General features: G+C 53.8%; 1 protein-coding gene and 1 long non-coding RNA gene across 8 annotated transcripts; one reads left to right on the top strand and one right to left on the bottom strand.

The window, feature by feature from the left end:
• Positions 1-31: 31 nt before the first annotated feature.
• ADAM33 (ADAM metallopeptidase domain 33) lies at positions 32-16,299 on the bottom strand. 6 transcript variants are annotated; one of them, XR_011247940.1, is made up of 22 exons: positions 16,140-16,299; positions 13,855-13,934; positions 11,519-11,595; positions 8,916-8,994; positions 8,652-8,728; positions 8,375-8,564; positions 8,067-8,132; positions 7,908-7,979; positions 7,582-7,748; positions 7,406-7,490; positions 7,176-7,318; positions 6,506-6,683; positions 6,304-6,393; positions 5,896-6,091; positions 5,632-5,740; positions 5,352-5,550; positions 5,180-5,275; positions 4,988-5,096; positions 4,750-4,897; positions 3,431-3,522; positions 3,175-3,249; positions 32-2,947 (listed from the first exon to the last, which is right to left on the bottom strand). XR_011247940.1 is itself a non-coding variant. In XM_069546580.1 (22 exons), the coding sequence occupies exons 1-21, from the start codon at positions 16,237-16,239 to the stop codon at positions 3,212-3,214; spliced, it is 2,373 nt and encodes a 790-aa protein (XP_069402681.1). In that variant the 5' UTR covers positions 16,240-16,297; the 3' UTR covers positions 32-3,068; positions 3,175-3,211. The 6 variants fall into 6 exon arrangements, 4 of the variants coding, with proteins under 4 accessions (XP_069402681.1, XP_069402680.1, XP_069402682.1 ...); XM_069546580.1 differs by having other exon boundaries at positions 32-3,068; positions 5,180-5,257; positions 16,140-16,297; XM_069546579.1 differs by having other exon boundaries at positions 5,180-5,257; positions 16,140-16,297.
• On the top strand, positions 6,307-20,173 carry LOC138417016 (uncharacterized). 2 transcript variants are annotated; one of them, XR_011247943.1, is made up of 3 exons: positions 6,307-6,422; positions 6,549-6,847; positions 17,695-20,173. It is a non-coding gene; the product is annotated as an uncharacterized lncRNA (long non-coding RNA). The 2 variants fall into 2 exon arrangements; XR_011247942.1 differs by lacking the exon at positions 17,695-20,173 and adding an exon at positions 7,097-8,331.
• The last annotated feature ends 725 nt before the right edge of the window (positions 20,174-20,898 follow it).

Below are 20,898 nucleotides of genomic sequence, written 5' to 3'. Positions count from 1 at the left end.
CTAAATTTATGGAACAACATAATTCTTCTCCTTTTATAATTTCATTTTTAACTTTTTATTAGCTGATATTTAGACTTACAGAAAAGTTAGAACACTGCAAAAATGCTAGTGCTCCCTTTATATCCTTCTGGGTGAAGGATATAAAACCAGTTTGGTGGTTTTCCCTTCAGATGGTGAAGGGAAAACTGGTTTCCCCTAACATCACCATCTTACCTGACCATAGTACAATTACTAAAACAAGGAAATTAACATTGGTACAAGACACTTAACTGTAAATCCCTTTGCATTTCCGCAGTCTTTCCACTTATGTCCTTTGTTTCAAGATCCCATCCAGAATCCCACGATGCACTTAGTGGTCAATGTTGCCTTAGTTTCTTCCAATCTGGCAGTTCCTCAGTCTTTCCTTACAAACTGGGTGCTTCCCTATCTGACTCTGCTCGGTGGGCAACCCCCTTCTTGAGGGAACTGTAAGTGATAAAAACTTCTTTCAATGGCACTAACCTCTGTGTGTTATTGTTCTGTCATCTCTATGAATCAGAATCCCATAGAGAGCGTAGGAAGGGGCTTTAGCAAACAGTCTCATTCAGCGCCTTTCGGTGGTAGCGTGAAAGCAAGGCCTGAGCCTTGAGGCTTGCTACTCTGCTGCCAGCGAGTGATTGCAAAAATTTTGCAATTCTTCACATTTTCTGAAATGTGATTTTGCTGCTCCTCCCTGGAGTGTAGGTGGAGTTTACCTCCCAACCCCTGGAATCCTTGACTTGCTTTGACCAACAGAATGTTACGGAAGTAAAATGTGCGGGTCATAGACTCTCAAGAAGCCTGGCAAGCTTCCACATGCTCTTCTGCAGGAGGCAGTGAGTGAGGTACTTGCCTCAAGATCACAACTACAGAGTTTTTGTTTGTTTCAGTTTCCTAAAAGCTTTCGGTAACTGATCCTGTTATTTTGCTCATCATGGACTTTTGTATTAATTTTGATCTTTACAAAATATTACATTAAAATATTACTTATCTTGATTACTTTTTTTGTGCCCAAGATAAGTGCCTCCCTTGTTTCACTCTAATCCTGTTCCTGCTCTCTTAGAACCCTCCCCAGCTATTTGTGAACAAACCTGGGCTAGCCTCCTGGAAAATGAGAGACACAAAGCCCACTCTCCCCAACCCCCTACCCAAAAGCCAGCCAACCCCAAAAGCAATGGCCAACAGTTAACTGCAAATGTATAAGTGAGGTGAGTTGAGACCAATCAAACCAGCAGCTGAGTTCAACCTAATTTGCCAACTCACAGAATTGGTTATTGTTTGAAGCTACTAAGTTTTGGGGTGGTTTTGTTACATAGCAATATCTAGCTGATAAAGAAGGTCACTAAGCAACTCTTGTATGCAGCAAGGGGAGACAGTAAATGGCTTCTGAGAGTGTCCAAGGGAGGCAGGAGAGGTGGAGACAAGGGATCATTCAAGCAAGGCAACACCATCTTATGCCCAGTATCTCTGGGTCCTGGCTGTCATCCGAGGTTCCAGACACCACCTTTTGTCACCCTCAGGGAGTCCCATGAAGTTGAATTTACAGACAGAGAAGACTCACAGAGGCCCAAGGGCAACATGGTTTTCTTCTGACTTCTTTGAAGTCCTCTCCAAAATGGCTCTCTTTATTCCCTCCCATGAAATGAAGGAGGGGTTGATTAACATCCAAAATGAGGGGACTGCAGCAGCCCCGGGCTCCTCTAAAATCTCGCCAGAGGACTAGGAATGGGGTGGGGCAGAGGATGCATATGAGGGATAAGAGAGAATAGGACACAGAAAATTTGTTTGTTTTGCAGGGGTAAGATTCCAGGGAAGTGGCTTCAGTCTGAAATATAGGGCCCCTGGGGTCCAGGGTTCTGGTCTAGCAGTTGCTGGCCTCCTAAGAGCTAGGTCTGAATAAAGTATGAGTAACAGACTCCTTTTATACAGTTCTGTTCAGGTGACTGCATTGTACTTAACTGGACGGTGACTGCAACCATGTAATCAGAAAGATGATTGCTTCTTGGCAGGAAAGCTATGACAAACCTAGACGGTGTGTTGAAAAGCAGAGACATTACTCTGCTGACAAAGGTCTGTATAGTCAGTGCTATGATCTTCCCAATGGTCACGTATGGTTGTGAGAGCTGGACCATAAAGAAGCCAGAATGCCAAAGAATTGATGCCTTCAAACTGTGGTGTTGGAGAAGACTCCTGAGAGACCCTTGGACTGCAAAGAGATCAAACCAGTCAATCTTAAGGGAGATCAATCCTGAATATTCACTGAAAGGACTGATGCTGAAGCTGAAGCTCCAGTATTTTGATCATCTGATGTGAACAGATGACTCACTGGAAAAGTCCCTGATGCTAGGAAAGATCAAGGGCAGGAGAAGAGGGCATCAGAGGATAAGATGACTGGACGGCATCACCAATGCAATGGACATGAACTTGGGCAAACTCCAGGAGGTGGTGAGGGACAGGGAGGCCAGGGGTGCTGCAGTCCATGAAGTTGCAAAGAGTCAGAGGCGACTAGGGGACTGAGCAACAACAGCAGACTCCTGGGACAGAGAGGCCTCTCTGGGTGCCCAGCCTGACCCAGCGCTCCCTAGTGACAGGAGGTCAGTGACTACATGGCCTTCACTCCTGGGTTGGATGGATTCTTGCTTACGCTGGAAGGTGTACTCTTAAGAGGATCCCACAGCCCTGAGGACTGGGGACAGCACTGTGCAAATTCTGATGAGGTTCCAGGGTCTTGGAGTAGGTGGTATGTCAGTAACTCAGGGAAGAAATTTCAAAGCTGCCTGAAGGTGCAAAAAGTCAGCTGAGTTGCTGGCTTTTCCCCCTGGAGGTCCGAGTTCCTTGGAATGGCAGTTAGTAGCCACTTGTCCTTAAGTCTTCTCATGTCAGGAGTCACTTCACCAGAGACAGGATCTTGGCTTTTGGACTCTACCTGCTGAGAATGAGGTGGAGGTTCCCGGGAAGGGCTGGGACCCTCTCTCTTCCCTCAGGGAAAATCATAGAACTTCTTCCTCCCCTCCAGCAACCGGCCTCAGACAACAGCTTCTCCACAAGGTCTGTCTCATTTCCATAATGTACAAGTTCAAAAACAGAGTCAGGGACTGTGAGATAAGGGGCTAGAGGAGGATAAATGAACTATGGGAGGGGGAGGGCCCCACCTACCTTAGGGGTACAAGCAGGACTATGAGGAACAGGCTTCTCAAGGTGGCTGTTGGGTTCTAGCAGAGTTCTCAAGGTCTGGGAAGCAACAGGTGGGGAACAGTGCTGTGAATAAAGGTGGCAAGAGTCCCTGGTGCAGGGTGGGGCACAGGGCTCAAGGTGACTGGGTGCTAGGTGGAGAGGAGGGGCCCGGCTGGAAAGAGAAGACAAGAGCCCATCCCTTCCCTTCCCTCCCCATCTCCTGCTGTGCCTCACTCACCCAAGGGCTGGGGCTCCTGAGGGGCTGTCAGGCGCAACTCCATTGGGTGAATGCTGCCCAGAGGGTGGCCTCTGCATGGGCCATCTTTGGATCTGGGCAGTGGGTAAGAGACCAGAAGACTGAGACAGCATGGCACCCTGGGGCTGCTTCCCTGTGGTAGAGGCTTGCACCCAGATCACTCTCCCCAGTTCGCTTCCTACTCCCTTCTGAGGGGAACCATAGAGACTTATGCTTCCCAGGGCCTTAGACACTTTCTCTCTCCAACCCTGACATTTTCCCCAAACGCTGGCACACCCGAACATCTTCCAGATGTTGATGTCACACGGGTCCCAAAGAGGGATGGGACTTCCTCTCCCAGTGGTACCCATGTCTGTGCTCCTTGCTATCAGGTAACCCTGCTGCCTTTGATGACTCTGAGTTATGCTCAGCTGCTCACACCTCATCTTCCAGGGCCTTACCACTTCCTTTGATATCTCTTTGAAACAACAATCTCAATACTTTACCAGGTGAAGACATGTAGTCGCTGCCTCCTGTAAGCTCCCAGTGACGACACACCAAGCTCTGACTACCTTGATCCTCTGCTCGCAGACCCACAATCAACTCTCATTGTGTCAAGGCCCTTTCAGCTGTGCCCTGCTCCTATTTGGGATGCCCTGTATTCCCATCTCCAGTCCAAACCATGCCCTCTCCCTCATTTTGCCCAGAATGTCCCCAAGGCCAGACTGTGTCAGAGGTGGTCAAAAGGGGCCTGCCTTGCCCAGCACGCAGTGAGGAGGCCGCCCTAGACTGATGATACTTGGTATCACGTGGCCCTCATCCCAGGTCATGGAGCTCTGGTTAGGGGCAGGCCCTTGGCACAAGGCAGCCAGTGCCACAGCTGCCCAGTGGCAAGGAAAGGAAAGGTGTGTTGGCCCCAGCATTTGGGAACTTGAAGGGGGTAACAGCAGAGATTTTGGCAGAGGAAATGTCAGAGGGCTGAAAGTTCATGAGAGAGAAACTGGAGGGGCCTTGAAGAGCACAGTAGAGCAAGAGTTGCACCATAAGCTGGTGGAAAAACAGGGTAAAGCCAAGGATAAAGCAGCCTCTTGATAGGAGAAACAGGAGACGTGGAAAAGGGGTACTGAACCACAGTATTGGGGGCTGTGGGGGCCCTGCATGGACCTACACCTCTGGCTTCACTGGAAGACCACTGGGGCCTTCTGCTCAAGGCTTCTTTCCATTGCTTCTGCCTGCCTCTCTGCACCTGAGGAGAACAGACCCCACCCCAGCTACACCAGGTCCAGCAGAGCTCTGAGGAGCTGTTAGACCTCAGTGCCTACCCACTGCACATGAGGTCCCTCCTGGAGCCCCAGAAGCATCGCTGGAGACAGAGTCCGGGACGCCGGCAGCAGCACCAGGCCAGGCCAGCCCCAGGGAGCAGAGGCATCACAGAGCTAAGGATCACCGCCAGTGTGAAGGCGTCCCGGTCTGCGAGGACAGGCTACGTCTGAGTCCTGAGTGCACCACATGGCTCCTCCCCGCCTGCCCTCCACCCCCCTCACCCCCCCGTGGGCACACTTTGAGGCTGCACAGGACCGCTGTCCACACTGCCGCCCAACCCTGGCTTGTCACAGGAAGGCGGAGCCCAGCCTGGAGCACAATGGCAGTTACGGTTACTATTGCAAACCTGAAGAGGAAAAGAGAAAAAGAGGGTCCCATGAGACTGGGGACTCCCAGGGTCAACCCCCACACACCTTTCAGGCCACTCACCCCGTGGCCATGGCAGGCCATCAGGCAGAGCTCCAGCTCTCGGAAAGTAGTGTTCTGGCAGCGCCTTTCCTGGCACACCTATGGGCAGTGTGGGCACTGGGCAGTGAGGGGGAGTGAGGCTCTGACCCATGGGACTCAAGTGGCAGCGAGGGGTTGGGTGGGCAGGGCTCACCATTCTAGGTCCACACTGGGTGCCTGCCTCTACCAGGCCCAAGTCAGGCAGGTCCAGCTGGGCACCGGGCAGCACGGAAGCTCCCCTGCAAGTCACCTCGCGGCTGCCCAGGTGTACGGTGGAGTCCACCGGAACCGCGTGTGGCACCAGTGCGCTCTGTTCCCCGCCCTGGCACTGCAGTTTCCCACACTGCGCATCCCTAGAGAGAAACGGAGGTAGTCAAACCGCGTGGTGTTTCTCCACACCCTCTTCCCCAGTTTCCCTTCCCTCCGCTCCCCACCTCTGCGCACAGGGTACGAAGTTGCCGTCCCCCTGCTGGCCGCAGTTCCCCTGGGCGTCTCCCGCGGAGTTCAAGACCTGGAAGCAAGCCTCCGGGGCTGGGCGCGAGCCTGAGGAAGCAGGGGCGGGACTGGGGACAGCCCAGACTGGAGCCACGCCCCTTCTGCCTCAATTTCCACCCCACCCCACCCCCCGCCCACTTCCCCTAGAGGACTAAGCAGCGCAGAACTGCGGATGGGGGCGGAGCGCGCGCTCCGGGTCTCACCAGGCCCCCAGAGCTGCTGGCACTGCTGCTCCAGCGTGGGACACGCGCCGTCCCGACAGTAGCCGCGGCCTCTGGCGCAGGGCGAGCCGTCCAGTAGGTAAATGTCCGGCGGGCAATAAGGGGAGGCTCCGGTGCAGAATTCGGGGAGGTCACAGTCGCCCGCAGCCGGGCGGCATGGCGTGCCCGCCGGCTTCAGCTACGTAGGTGACCCGGGTGAAGGGAAGGTGGCGAGGCATAGAGAGACAACGAACAGAGATACGGGAGAGCCCGGTGGGGAAGTTCAGGAGAACCCATGCACAGAGCAGAGCCAGCACCCACAAGGGAACCCAAGGGCGCCAATTAGCCAAGACCGACAGGCCGGCTCCCAAGTGCCCCCAAGCCTCACCCCGCAGCCTCCCACACTCTCACCAGGCAGTGCGCGCAGCAGTCCCCGTGGGTGCACTGGGCTCCCGCACGCAGCGAGCAGCTGTGGCCCAGGCAGCAGGAGTCGGGGCACTCCTGGAGCCGGGAAGGCGAGGAGGGACCAGGTGAGGGCGCAGCGCTCAGACCTCCGGGGAGGGGGCGAGCGGGAACCAGTTTGGTCCCCCGGGGCTGGTCTTGCGGACCCCACCTGGCCGGCGCCGCAATCGCACTCCTCGCCCTTTTCTACAAAGCCGTTCCCGCAGCGCGCCTGCGGCACCAGGAGCCCGGAGTCCGGCGCGTTGGAGAGACAAGCGCCCCCTCCCTTTCGGAAGAAGGCGCGCAGCTGGCGGCGGCTGCAGGCGCTAAACACGCGAGGGAACGGGTGCCTACGGACGGGGGAGGGCGTCGGGCGTGCGGAGACCACCCCTGCCAACCCCTGCGTGTCTCCAGTCCCTCCCCCCCAGCACACTGGCGCTCGGCTACGCGGCCGGTAGATGCGCAGACACAGCTTGCGCGACGGACAGCTCTCTAGAGGCAGAACCCAGAAAGGGTAAGTAACTCGCGCAAAGTCACACAGCGAGCGCGAGGCAGGAGGGTGTGACGCCAAGAGCGAGTGGCCCAGGACCCAAGGTCAAATCCCGACCCAAAGCCACTCTTCCCGGGGTTGGAGTCACCTCGAATGGTTGTTCTGAAAATAATTTATCACATCATGGGAATCCACTTTGCCTGCTTTAGAGCGGGAACTGTTACCATCATCCCGATTTCACGGAAGAAACAAGGATAACTATTTCTCCCACAGAAAGGCAGCAGAGGAAGGCCCAGGTCCCGCCCGGCAGCCCCGCCCCCGCACCCCCCGCACCCCGGGCTGGCGAGGATACCCGGTAGCCGCCGCCATCACGCAGCCGCCCTGCTCCACCGCCGCCTCCGCGCAGCAGCCGTGGGGGTCGTGGCTGAGGCCCAGGCTGTGGCCTATCTCGTGGGCCATGGTGGCTGCAGCACCAATGGAGAACTCCGAGTGGTCCTGGGAGGGCAAGGCTACGGTCACTGCGGGCTGCGAGGACCACTCCCCAGCACCTCTCCTCCCGCTTCAGTAACGGGTGGTGCTCACTGTCGTCACGCCTCCAGAGCTCTCCGCGAGGCACATGCCCGCGACGGGTGCCAGGCCCACTGTGGCGCCCCGGAAAGCTTGGCCCCTGAGAACGGAGGGCGGCATGACCGGGCGGGCCGGGAGTCCGAGACGCCAAGCGGGGACCCGGGGACCGCGCGGGGGTAGGTGGCACCCACGTGAGCAGCTGAGCAGAGTCGTGTGGCTGCCGCGCCCACAGCCCCCGGCGCCACTGCAGGAAGGCCCACAGCGTGGCGTTCGCGTCTGGCGTGACGCGGCTCTGGTCCTGCTCGGTCCACACTTCCAGGCCGGTCAGCACCACCTTAATGTCCAAAGTCCTGAGAATCTGCCGACGCAGGGGAGCAGACTGAAGCGGAGGACCCCCTTGGTGCTTGGGCTCCTCCACGGGAGCACCTCTCTTTTCTCCCCTCCGTTCCCTCTCCCTATCTCCAAGTCTGCCCCCTCGCAGTCACCCCCAGAAGGGCTCTCTCCCTGCCGACCCAACCTGATCCACATAATTGGCGACCTCCAGAAGACGCTGTTTGGCGTGGTTCAAGTTCCGGTGCTGAGTCAAAAACTAGAGAGGGAGAGATACGGTGGCGGAGTGACGACAGGCTGAACTGACCCCAACCAGGCTCTCCAACCCCCCTGGGGCTCCTCTCACCAGGGTGTGGTCCCCCACTATGTACAGCTCCAGGTACCTCGGGCTTCGGAGGGACTCCCGCCTCTCCTGGGTAGGGGTGGCAATGGTGATCCTGAGTGGCAGGCTGCCGGGCTTGAACCCTGACCACCAACCCCAGACCTCAGAGAGCACAAAATTAACTCTAAAATATTTTGCTAGAATTTGTTCCTTCAGCTTCCAAATAAAAATATCAAGACAGGAGGCCCTAAATTGGGGCTGCACTGTTCCTGTCTCTTCTGATTTTAAAGGGCTTTGGATACTGCATTCCCACCCCTGCCCATGCCCCTGACCCTGATCTGGGTGGCACACAAAAGGCTGGTCATGTCCCTTTTGTCCCCTGGGTCCCTGTGGCCACAGGTTCCTTTCCCGCTGAACAGCTGCTCCACCCGGAAGATCCTATGGGTCAAGAAGTCCTTGGAGTCCCCAGCTGGCCAGGGATGCACATAATAGCTGGCATTGCTGCTGAGTGTGATCAGGCCCCTAGGGTGCAAAGGGGTGCAGGGGAGGGCAGTCAGGGGACATCTTTCCCTAACCCCAGGTCCAGCCTCCTCCCCCAGAACTCCTCACCTCATCCCAGAGCAGATGCTGAGGACCACCCAGGAGTCCGGGAAGCCCCTCACATGCCCATGGTAGTGGCAGTGATCCTGGAGAGCAAAGGACCCAGCCCCAAATCTCAGCCAGGGCTGAAGTGGAGGGGCAAGAAAGAAAGCGTGGTGGGGGACTAGCTCCAGCTTCTTCTTAGAACAGAAGGGGGGAATGGTGGAGAGGCCCTCAGGGGTGTGTTCCCCAGCACTCCTCACCCTGTCCTCAGGGCCCTTGGAAGCATCTCACCTTGTGGTTGGGGAACAGCACTACCGGCTGCCCATCTGGGCTGTAGTGGGTTTCTGTGTATCCTGGGGCCAGCAGCCTGCTGGGAGGGGGTGTTGCAGAAATTACCTAATCCAGCCCTGCCTCACCCTCTGGTCTTCCTCTCTAAATGCTAATTGAGTAGCTCTTTGAGTGAGGCAAAGTAATGTAATGTCTTTTGATGCTTTTGAACTGTGGTGTTGGAAAAGACTCTTGAGAGTCCCAAGGGGATCCAACCAGTCCATCCTAAAGGAAATCAGTCCTGAATATTCATTGGAAGGACTGATGCTGAAGTTGAAACGCCAATACTTTGGCCACCTAATGTGAAGAACTGACTCATTTGAAAAGCCCCTGATGCTGGGAAAGATTGAAGGCGGGAGAAGAGGATGAGATGGTTGGATGGCATCACTGACTCCAATGGACATGAGTTTGAGTGAACTCCGGGAGTTGGTGATGGACAGGGAGGCCTGGCGTGCTGCAGTCCACGGGGTCGCAAAGAGTCAGACACAACTGAGCAACTGAACTGAACTGAACTGATGAGTGAGGCACAGGGCTAGCACTTAAGAAGCAGCCAAGGTGTGTCTTATATGGGCTTCCCTCATAGCTCAGTTGGTAAAGAATCTGCCCATCATTCGGGAGACCTGGGTTTGATCCCTGGGTTGGGAAAATCTCCTGGAGAAGGGAAAGGCTACCCACTCCAGTATTCTGGCCTCAAGAATTCCATGGACTGTATAGGCCATGAGGTCCCGAAGAGTCAGACATGGCTGAGCAACTTTCCCTTTCAAGGTGTCTCTTAAAGAAAGGACAGGAGTGATTGTGCATTGCTTAGCTCTGAAAAATCTTGGGCAAGAGGGAGCAAGGTGAAGGTCAGGAAGGAGTCTTGGTAATGGCTTAGATGTGGAAATGGGAGTGTGGGGAGCACCAGGGAGGAGCAGGAACAGGGGAAAGTTTGTGGTTCTCGTGGGACCTATGGCAAGCTGCTGGATCCACAGGTCAGGGGTATTAGACTGGGAAGGGGGAGAGGGGTCAGGAAACACTGCCGAGAAGGCGGACCTTGGAGACAAGGAAGTGTGAACTCCTTGGCCCTGGCTGCTGCCTCCCCTTGTTGGATATCTGGACAAACCTTTAGCCCAGAAGTTCCCAACATTTTGGGCACCAGGGACCAGTTTCATGGAGGACAATTCTTCCATGGACAGGGGTGAGGTGGGGTTGGTAGGGGTGGGATGGGGTGGGGATGATTCAAGCACATTGTATTTATGATGCACTTTATTTCTATTATTACATCAGCTCCACCTCAGATCATCAGGCATTAGATCCTAGAGGTTGGAGACCCCTTGCTCTGGGGCACCTCCTCCCACTCAAAGTTCCTTCAAATCTCCTCAGGCCCCCAGATGCTACATATCTCCCCAGCTGTCTTTCACTGAGGCTCACTCCCTACTTCCAGAGGATACAGAAATCACACCTGCAGATCCCGCCCATGTGAGCAGGGATCCTCCTCCTCTCCTTCTCCAGACCCCACTCAAGTAATGATTTCATCTTCAGGCTTCACCTCACCAGCATCCTTCCCACCAAGATAGATCAACATTCAGTCAACTTCTCTTTGAAGAAAATCCTTCATCCCTCTCCACCTTGACCTCTTTACCCCAAAACTGCCCCCAAAGACTTGTGATACCTGCGTCTCCACTCTCCAGTCCTTCCCCCTCCTCCAGCTTTGCTCCCCGACTGCACCCACACACTCAAACCTAGGGAGGAGGTGATGTGATCACCTCTTTTAACATATGGGGATATTGAACCACAGAGAAACTGTAGTTAGGCATGGTGGAACCTAAGTTTGTTCTCAGTGCATGGGGGAGAATAAAAAAAATGTGTATGTAGGATGCTCAGAACAGTGCCTGTGATGAAACAAGCAATTGAAAATAAGAGATGTCGGTAATACAACCTAGATGGTTTCAAGAACCCACTCTCCATCTTAGACACTCACCTCACCCAGCCCAGCTCTGCTTGTTCATTCACAGCTCAAAATCTTTGGCTTTGCACTATCCTGGACACTCAGCACCAAAATGGCCTTCTGTAATCTGGCCCTACTAGGACTCCCCAAATTTGTTTCTCTTTGCTCCCTTCCCTATAGAAGGAGACTCCCCAGGCAAGCCAGACAAATTGCTACCCCCTGAATGTGCCTTGACCTTTGCTTTGTAGTCACTGTACTTTTGTGCCTGGCATTCCCGCCTTCTGGACCACCTGCCCATTCTTGGAGTCCATCTTGGATTCTCTTTTGACTCACCACACCCTGTGAGCACCCAGAAGGTGATGCTCACTCATTTGTGGCAGGAAGCTGACAAGATGTGCCTGGGGCTGGGATGAGAGATATGCCCTACAGTGAATCCAGCCTCAATAACCCATTTCAGTCTCGAGGGAGCCAGTCGAGACTAACATTGACTCTCCCTGTAACCTGCACCTCCTCCTCTGGGGCTCTCACCCCATCCAGCCTCCCTCTGGGGTTCCCATCCATCCCTGCCCCCAGCAGTGATCCTTCCCCCGAGAAAGGGGCTGTTCTTGGCTCCCAGCTCTTTCCCCAGCCTGGTACTCACTGATTCTTCTCCAGCTCTAGCAGGAGCTCTTGACCTTCAGCCTCCAAGGCCACCAGCCTCACTTCTAGCTTTGGGACCTGGGCAAAAAGGAGTATAGGGCTGAGAGGGTGGGCATCCAGGCCCTCTGCCTGCCAGGGAGCAGGAGGAATATGGAGGTAGCTGACAAGGGAGTTCACGGGGAGAGCACAGAGGCACAGGGCAGAAGACCTCCACTTGCCATGGTGGGTGCGGATGGGTGTGGCCTGCAAACATGCAAAGATGTCCCCAAACTCAGAATGTCTGTTCTAACAGCAGCCATTTGACAGAGCCTTCTAGGTTCACTCCGCATCCTCCCTGGAGAGATGAAGGGTCTCGGAAAGATGCCATTCCTTGCCTGAGGGCCCTGGACTCTTCTGGCCTGCCTTCCTCTTTCATGCCCAGAAGGCTCCCTCTACACAGAGAGGACAGTGCGGTCCTGAAGACGTTGATGCTGGAGAGTGGGGTAGCCACGGCCTGGGCCTCCTCACAACCTCTCCTTTCACTCCCTGTAGGATTCAGACTTAGCACCTCTGCCTCCAAAGCTGACAAACTCCTCCCCCTGCCACCAAATTTTCCTACACCCCTAGCAGGCTCACCTCACACCTGCATCCTTGAGCCTGGAACATAAACCCTGACCCACAACCCAAGCCAAGAGAAAAACACTGGATTTCTTCTTGGCTAGATGTCAGGAGTGTGAGCCTGGGGCCAGCCTGCCCACCTCTCCTTCCCCCTACCTTCTTTGCCGCTTCCACCCTGCAGGAGTATCCATCTGCCCCACTTTGTCCACTCAGCCTGGCTGGGGGCCCAGAGTTGAAGCAAGCTGGGAGCCTCCTGAAGAGAGGCTATGTCTTTGAAATGCTGGCCCTTCCCTTTTATCCCACAATGCACTGTCCTGGGCCTCAGGCCAAGAGGCTCAGAGTCTTGTTGGGAGGGCTCTTCCTCTGCAGGTGGGGAGCAGATAGTCCCTTCCCCCAGCCTAAAGCCCCCCACCCCCACCCCTGTGCCCCTAGCATGATCTCATGTGGCCGGAATGCCACTTCTTGTACTGGAGAAAGGAGGCAGTCCAGCTGGAAAGCATCCCCTTGCCCCACTCCCATCCCTCTTTCTGTTCTCTGCGCCCCCCGCTGTCCTCATTTCTCCCCCTCCAGTGGCCCTACCCCTCACCACGTACTCCATCTCCAACCTGAAATGTAGGTGTTCCCTGCCTCAAGGACACGACTCCCTGCCACGCTGTCTGCTGTCCTCATCTTGGCTGGCTTCCCAGGGACAGAGACAGTGGGGAAAGCAAAGCCCTTCTGGCATTCCCCTCCTGTTTGGTCACAACCCAGGCCAAGCCCAGAAGGAGGTCTACAGTCAGGCTGGCCCCAGCATGTGAGGAACAGTCTCAAATCTCAGGCCAGCACCATGCTGACCACTTGAATTGAGGCCCTGGGGGTCTGGGGGACCCAGGGAGGGCCCTAGATTGAGAGGTGCTGGGCCTGGGGGCACCCTGGCCTTCATGGCAGTGCTCTTCTGCCTTCTTCCTTGCAGGTTTGGACAGTGGGTTGTCCACTCTTTCCTGATAATTCAGGATGAATAGGCCTTTCAAGGCGTGGGAGACATTGGCCAATGGTTTGAAGTTTTTCAGACCTTAGCAGGTCTCAGGCTTATGGATTAAAGAGCTGTGTGACCTTGAGCAGTTCTCCAAGTTTTCTGGGCTTCAGTCTGCCCCTCTGTGAAATGGGCATACAAAGGATGTTGGGCTCTGTGCAGCACAGCTGTGCGACACATACAGATGGGGACAAGGTTATTCTGGAAGTGTGTGATGGATGACTGTTGGGAGACTGAGGTAGAGCATCCACAAGAAACAAAACAGGGTGGATTTGCATCTAAGGGCAGAAGTAGATCCTGCATGAGTCAGTGAGGTTGAAGTTTCAGGTCCCTAAACAACAGGGTCTTGGTGAGGACAGCAATGCATCCAGTATCACTTTGCAAAAGGAAGATATTTTGTTGTTTTCTTAAAAATGTCCCTGAAAAACTTTAGGCCCCACAAACTCTGGCTCCATCTCTGCCTGATGGGGTGGAGGTGGCCTGAATAATACTGGAAAGAAAGGGTTAGGGAGGAGGTGGGGGAGAGGAAATGGGAAAATGACTTCCATGTGTGAAACCTCTCTCCATCTAGATGTCTCCCACCCCCACCTGCCAAACCTTTGGGGAGGGGCCTAAAGGACTGGGGAATCTAGGGACCCTAGCAAAACTGCCATGCTGAAATCTGGGGAGGAACAAAGGGGCCGAGAGACTCTGGGCCTCTACATGGAAAGGGATGGTCTGGTACTGACCGGCTCCTCCAGGGTGACCATGCGCTGGGGTCGTCCATCTAGGCTCCAATGCAGAACGACTGGCTTTCCAAGGGTGTTTCCTGGGGTGAGGACAGAGCACAGGGTAAGAGGGACAGAGGGAAGTTGGAGACAACACAGGGGTAGAGTCAGAGGATGTCAGCAGGCAGGAACAGGACACTTCATCTTCAATACTCAAAGGTTTAGCCTGGAGAAGGGGGACTACCCTTGGGGCATCCTTGGAACCCAGGAGCTGCCAGGGAGGCAGAAGAGAGAGGAGTCTGGGAAGAACAACTCAGCTGGGTACTCGGGAGCTCTAATGACCTTGGGAGGGGAAAACGGGGATCAAAGATCACCAGGAAGAGACCAAGGCCCCCAAAACAGGGTAAAGGAAATGGGAGGCAGCTTTGGGTATTTTCAGATGGGGCAGCAAATGCTTTTAGGGTGAGAGATCTGTGAAAAAGGACGCCTGTTCCTCTGGCACCATCTGAGAAAAACAACCACCAGATGTTGCCCAGAGCTTCCCCTGGGGTTTTGTGCTAGGGGCAGGGCTTCCAGGGACCCTGGCCCAGAAGCCCCCCTTTGTGGAGGCGGGGGGTGGGATGGGGGTTGTTTTGGAGTCAGAGCCTGAGTGCTCCCAGGCTGGGAATGCTTAAAGGGGCTCCAGGAGCCAAGCATTACTCAGAGGGCGCCTGGAATGCTCCCCTGGAATGCTCCCAGTCCCCCCTAGTGGGCCCCAGAAACTCTCACCACACCCACACCCGCCCTGAAGGAATCAGACCTTAAGCTGCCCAGAACTTGCAGGCAACCTTCCCGCCTCTCTGGCACTCAGCCCCTGGGGAAGCCTAGATCCCAGAACTGACCACTCCCCACCACCCACCCCCGAGCCCTGCCCCCAGTGCTGACCAGGCTGAGATGGCTGCCTGTGGAAGTGGCTCAGCTCCTGCCAGGCCACCGCAACTCCTTTCTCCTTCTCCATCTCCTCCTCTAGACCCCATCATCAAAGACCTGGGATAGCAGCAGCTCCAGGAAGTCTCCTTCTGCCAGGTCCTCCTTGAGAGGATCAGCAGTTGCCATTAAGGAGATGGGGGCGGGGGTTGGGAGGTTCAGGGCCTTGGAATGGAGGCTGAAGGGCTGGTGCAGGGAGGGGTCTGAGTGCATGTATGGGAGCCATGGTGGGGGTCTCAGGCCAGAGAGGATTTAACTAGATCCAACTGGCCCTGGGCTTCCCAAGGTGGAGAGGGGAAGCTGTGCACGTGTGAGTGTGGGTTGGGGGTTCTCTCCTGGCCCTGCGCACACACACTGGCCATTGGTACCTTGATGCGGGCAAGGAGGCAGAGATGGAACTGTGGTGACTAGGTAGATGGGAGTGGAAACGGAGGAGTCAGTGTGGTGTTGGGGAGCACAGAGCCCCTCTTCATTCCTCCCAGGGGTTCCTTCATCATCCCCAGACCTCAGGCTGAAGAAGGAGCGCTGGAATGCCTGTGGACCATTCCTAAAGGCCTGAGGGCTGTTGTCCCTCCCCACGCACATCCCAGAACACAGCAGGATCCTAGCACTGTGCCCCTCACTGTGACACCCTGCACAGTGCTCTGGAACCCACTGCCACCAGGCTGCCCTGCCTTTCCTGCCCCCCTGGTCAGGCACCTGATGCACAGGAGAGATTTTTGTAAACCCCATCTCGCACAGAGTTTGGAGGGGCCATTCTGAGAAGAGACAGAGCTAGAGACTTCCCTCAGGGCCCTGCTATCAGGCACCTTCTGTCTGAAGCAGTTGCTATCTAACCAAACAAGGCAACAGTATAAACATACACACTGCCCCAGAGCCCAGGGATGAAGCAGCGAACATGGGATGATGCAGGAGGGTGGAGGCCACAGCTAGTCCCTTAGTGTGAGGCCGCAGCAGGGACTCCAGGGCACCAGTGGTCTGGGGCTTCCTGGAGGACCGAGGCCCGCTGAACCCTAGGAAATGGAGGTCCAGGGACCTTCACACTGGCAGATGGGCAAGAGCAGAGAATCCCAGAGGGGCTTGGGGGTGCTAAGCAGCTACTCCGAGGAGAAAGGGCCCTGCCACTCTGCCTAACTATTGGCACAGGGCATCTGGGAAGAGTGTGGAAGATTGGGCGAGAGGTCTGCCCAACTACAGGTGAAAGTCCCTGGGCAATTCCTGCGGAGACTTTCGCAAACCCTCCCCAGGGCCTGTCCTCCTGGCCCGCGGGATTCCCGGGGATTTCTGAATCTCCATCCCAACAGTGCCTCGCCTGACCCTGTGGGGGAACTCCCGCTCACCTTGAAACTCCTCCGTCCCCCACACGGGCCACGATAGTCCCAGTAGCAGCAGCAGCCCCCACGTGGGCGACCCTCGAGCTCTCCGAGACCCCGGACGCATAGCTCTGAGCGCCCAGCGTCGTCGCTGCGGCTCCCGGCTCCCGGCTCCACCCCATCTGGATCGCCGCCGACCCACGCCCTATACAGCCGGCCCTCCGGCTCGCACCCCCTCCTCGCGGGACCCTGCGCGGAGCCCCGCCTGCCCCTGCCACCATCGCCGCCCATCCGTCCTGACCCCAGGCCGGCGGCGTGTGCCCTCGGGGAGCCAGATCCATCCCCCTAGAGCTTGGAGGGGCGGGGGCGGGAATCTGTGCGGGCCCCCCGCCTTGGGAGACCCTCCCGAGCAGACCCGCAGCTTAAGTTTCAGAGGGGCCCCTGCTCATGGGGATGGGAAATGAGATGGGGCAGGGACCCCCAAGAAGGGCTTCTGGGGATCCGAGCAGGGAAGTAGGGACAGTGCTAGGGGCCACCTGTGGCTGCTCGTGTCTGCTCGAGAAGCGCCCTCCTCCGCAGGCTCTCGGGGCGGACCTTAGTCCTCACCTTGCCACCAGTCCTGCCCAGAGTTGCCCAGGTGAGAGACTGGCGGCCCCTAAGAGAAGGGGGGCCGGGGTAACCGCGCCGGGCAGGTGCGGCCACGGCCCCAAGCTAACCTCTGTGCCACAGGGCCCCCAGCCCCTGCCGGCCGAGGCGCGCGGGTGGAGGCTGGACTCGTGGAGGCCCCGGGCCTGGGGTTCCCTGGCCGCACAGACAAGGCAGCAGGGCAGGCGGGCGGAAAGTGGGGCCACCCTGTGTCCCTGGTGGCGGCAGATGGGGGTGGGGAGGTGGGCAGGGCGCGAAGAATGGCACACAGCCATAGACCCCCACACGTGGGGGATCCTTTGGGCCTCGCTGACATTTGTTTCTTGTTTTAAAAAGTTTGTTTAGTTAAAGTTAGTTAAGTCACTCAGTCGTGGACTGTAGGCCACCAGGCTCCTCCATCCATGGCATTCTCCAGGCAAGAATACTGGAGTGGGTTGCCATTTCCTTCTCCAGGGGATCTTCCTGACCCAGGGTTTGATCCAGGTCTCCTGCATTGTAGGCAAGCACTTTAACCTCTGAGCCACCAGGGAAGCCCAAGTTTGTTTACTGAGTAATAAATTTGGATAGGGAGTAGCATGTGTTCTGACAGCGAGGAATGTTAATTCTAAGCAAATGTATTGTTTTTGAGTATTCAAAATTCAGTTAGTAAGAGTTGCAGTGGGGCGGGTAACCTATGCTGGCCTGATTCAAACATCAGGAAGTACGGTGGCAAGTACAGGGAACAGCGCATCCTCTCAGACCACATCCCTCCAACAGAAAGCTATTATTACCTTCTTGTATAGGTTTTTTGATTATTTTATTGCGTGTCCAAGACAATACAAACATTTTCCCCCTCTTTTTAAACATTTTTTGCACCTTTTTCCCCCCAGTTAATATGCCTTGAAGATCCTTCTTATTGGAGATCTCATTAGCACTATTTCTTTTTTTTTTTTTGCAGGGGGAGTGGGGAGAGGCTATACTGCGGCAGCAGGTGGGATCTTAGTTCCTGACAGGGGATGGAACCCCCCTGCCCCTGCAGTGGAAGTGGGGAGCCTTAGGAACTGGACCACCGGGGAAGTCCACATCAACACTATTCTTATGATTATTACTACTATTCTATTATTATTACTTTGGATGTTAAAATTAAAATTATTGCACTTATTTTAAGTGTACAGTTAGATGAGTTTTGATAACTTTATACACCTGTGTCATCACTTCCACAGTCTAGATAGAACATTTCCATCACCCCCAAATAATTTCCCTGTGCCTCTTCCCAGTCAATAACCTCAGATATGCAGATAACACCACCCTTATGGCAGAAAGCGAAGAACTAAAGAGCCTCTTGATGAAAGTGAAAGAGGGAAGTGAAAAAGTTGGCTTAAAGCTCAACATTCAGAAAACGAAGATCATGGCATCCAGTCCCATCACTTCATGGCAAATAGATGGGAAAACAAGGGAAACAGGGACAGACTTTATTTTGGAGGGGCTCCAAAATCACTGCAGATGGTGACTGCAACCATGAAATTAATAGATGTTTACTCCTTGGAAGAAAAGTTATGACCAACCTGCTGCTGCTACTACTGCTAAGTCACTTCAGTTGTGTCTGACTCTGTGCGACCCCATAGAGGGCAGCTCACCAGGCTCTGCCATCCCTGGGATTCTCCAGGCAAGAACACTGAAGTGGGTAGCCAACCTAGACAGCATATTGAAAAGCAGAGACATTACGTTGCCAACAGAGGTCCATCGAGTCAAGGCTGTGGTTTTTCCAGTAGTCATATATGGATGTGAGAGCTGGACTATAAAGAAAGCTGAGCGCTGAAAAATTGATACTCTTAAACTATAGTGTTGGAGAAGACTCTTGAGAGTCCCTTGGACAGCAAGGAGATCCAACCATTCCATTCTGAAGAAAATCAGTCCTTAATATCTGTTAGAAGGACTGATGCTGAAGCTGAAATTCCAATACTTTGTTCACCTGATGCAAAGAACTGACTCATTTGAAAAGACCCTGATGCTGAGAAAGATTGAAGGTGGGAGAAGGGGACGACAGAGAATGAGATGGTTGGATGGCATCACTGACTCAATGGACATGAGTTTGGGTAAACTCCGGGAGTTGGTGATGGACAAGGAGGCCTGGCGTGCTGCAGTCTATGGGGTCGCAGAGTCACGACTGAGTGACTGAACTGACTGACTGATTGCCCAGTCAGTCTCTCCCCAACTCCTAACCCCAAGCAACCACTGATAAATTTTCTATCTATAGATTTGCTTATTCTAGAACCTCAAACAAGTAGAATCACAAAGCATGTACTCTTTTGTGTCTGGTTTCCTCCCATCTCTGCATTTGAGATTCATTTATGATGTTTCATGTAGCAGTAATTTGCTCTTTTGTAGTACTGAGCATGTTCGGTGGTATGAGGGAAGCGCGGTTTCTCTATTCTCCAGCTAGGCATTTGGGTTCTTTTCCAGTTTCGATTGTTCTAAATACAGCTGCCACAAATTACTGTGTAAATCTTTTTATGAACATGTTTTCATTCTCATCTGTAAATACCTAGAAGTACAATTGAAAGGTCATACAGTAAAAGGCATGTTTAATTTTTTAAAGAAGCTATTTTCCAAAGTACCTGTACCATTTTACAGTCCCACCAGCAATGTGTCAGAGTTTTTTATATCCTCACCAACATTTTAGTGTTGGCCAGCCTTTAAAATTTTAGCCATTCTAATGGCTAAAATCTACATCAGTTTTAATAGTTAAATGATGTCATTTATTCATAGTCTCCTCTTGGGCATAGAAATGGTTTCCAATCCCTTTGCTCTTACAAACAATGCTGTAGTGGACAGTTTCATACACAAATTCATTTGTGAGATGATTTCCTACAAGCAGGACTTCTGGGTCAAAAGATATGTGCTCTTGTTATTTGGGCAGATAGAGTTAAGCTGCCCTCCGATTTGTACCAGTTTACAATTGCATCTGGGGTGCTCATTTTCCTCCAGCCTTCCCAAAACAGTTATCGAGACTTTATTGATATGATATTTGCTAGTCTCCAAGTGAAAATGGAGTCTTCATTTCCATTTTGTCTTATGAGTCAGGTTGAATATTTATTCACACATTTAAGAACAGTTTGCCTGTCTTTTTCCCTGAATTGCCTATTCATATATCCAGCTCATTTTTCTATTGAGGTCTTTCTCTTAACAACTTGAAGGAACTCTCTATATAAGGAAGATGAACCCTTTGTCTGGAGTATGAGTTGAAAACATTTTCCCCAGTTTGTGAGATGTATCCAGCCTGGGGTGTATGACTTCAGCTCAATTATACTCACTGCTAAGTAGCATTCAATTGTGGACTATAATCATGTGTTTTCTTCATTGACGCTACTGTTGCTGGATCTTTGGGTGGTTCTTAGTTTTGAGACGTTATTAAAAAATGCTGTGTGTGTCCTTAACTTCCTCCCTTTGCCTGTCCTGCTTCCTCCACCCCTTTGCTGGTCTCCCCTGGGAACATATCCTTAATAGGTCACTTGCACATGAATCCTTGTCTTGGGGAACCAGACCTAGTACAGACATAGATCACTTTGGTTATCCTGGGTCCTCCAGTATAGACAGGCTAGAGAGGCATCAACCCCTCCTCCTGTAGATAAGGACTTGTAGCTTCCTGATTTGCCCTCTCTCAGGAGCCACATTCTCTTGCGAAACCTCTTCCCCAAATCCTCCTTGAAGGGGAGAAAAGAGGGGTGTCTTTTTCTAGTTAGCTTTGGGGGCTTGCGACTGGGCGAGGGACACAAAGGAGACTCTGGGGGCTGGTTGCATGGGTATATTCACTTTGTGAAAAGTCATTGACTGTACACTTAAAATGTGTGCACTTTTCTATGTGTGCTACGCTTGAAATAAATGCTATTTCAAAAGTCTTAAGGAGGCTCAGACCACTGGGGATGGACACAACTAACCTCTCTGAGAACCTTCCAATCCCTGGTGGACCTACACCCACTTGGAGGTGCACAGAAGCAGATGAAGACTCCAGGTCAAATGTTCCCAAATCCCCCAGTAGCCATCCTTTCTGGGTCTACTCGTGGTCTTCCCCTCCCCCTCTCTTCCTTGCTAGGTGCGTGCATGCTCAGTTGTGTCACACTCTTTGCGACCCCATGGACTGTAGCACGACAGGCTCCTCTGT

Source organism: Ovis canadensis, chromosome 13 (assembly GCF_042477335.2).
Source record: "Ovis canadensis isolate MfBH-ARS-UI-01 breed Bighorn chromosome 13, ARS-UI_OviCan_v2, whole genome shotgun sequence".
Lineage (NCBI taxonomy): Eukaryota > Metazoa > Chordata > Mammalia > Artiodactyla > Bovidae > Ovis > Ovis canadensis.
Note: the sequence above shows the minus strand (reverse complement) of the source record. Positions and strands in the feature narration are given on the sequence as shown.

What these genes read in the sequence shown, in the direction of transcription:
- ADAM33 (XM_069546580.1), bottom strand. Translation starts at nt 16,239, where the DNA reads ATGCGTCCGGGGTCTCGGAGAGCTCGAGGGTCGCCCACGTGGGGGCTG. An exon ending in TGTGTGCCACCCAGATCAGG is followed by an intron (nt 8,133 to 8,374) that starts GTCAGGGGCATG and finishes ACCCCTACCCAG; the next exon opens with GAGAGGCGGGAGTCCCTCCG. An exon ending in AGGGACCTCATGTGCAGTGG is followed by an intron (nt 3,523 to 4,749) that starts GTAGGCACTGAG and finishes CCCACTGCCCAG; the next exon opens with ATCCAAAGATGGCCCATGCA.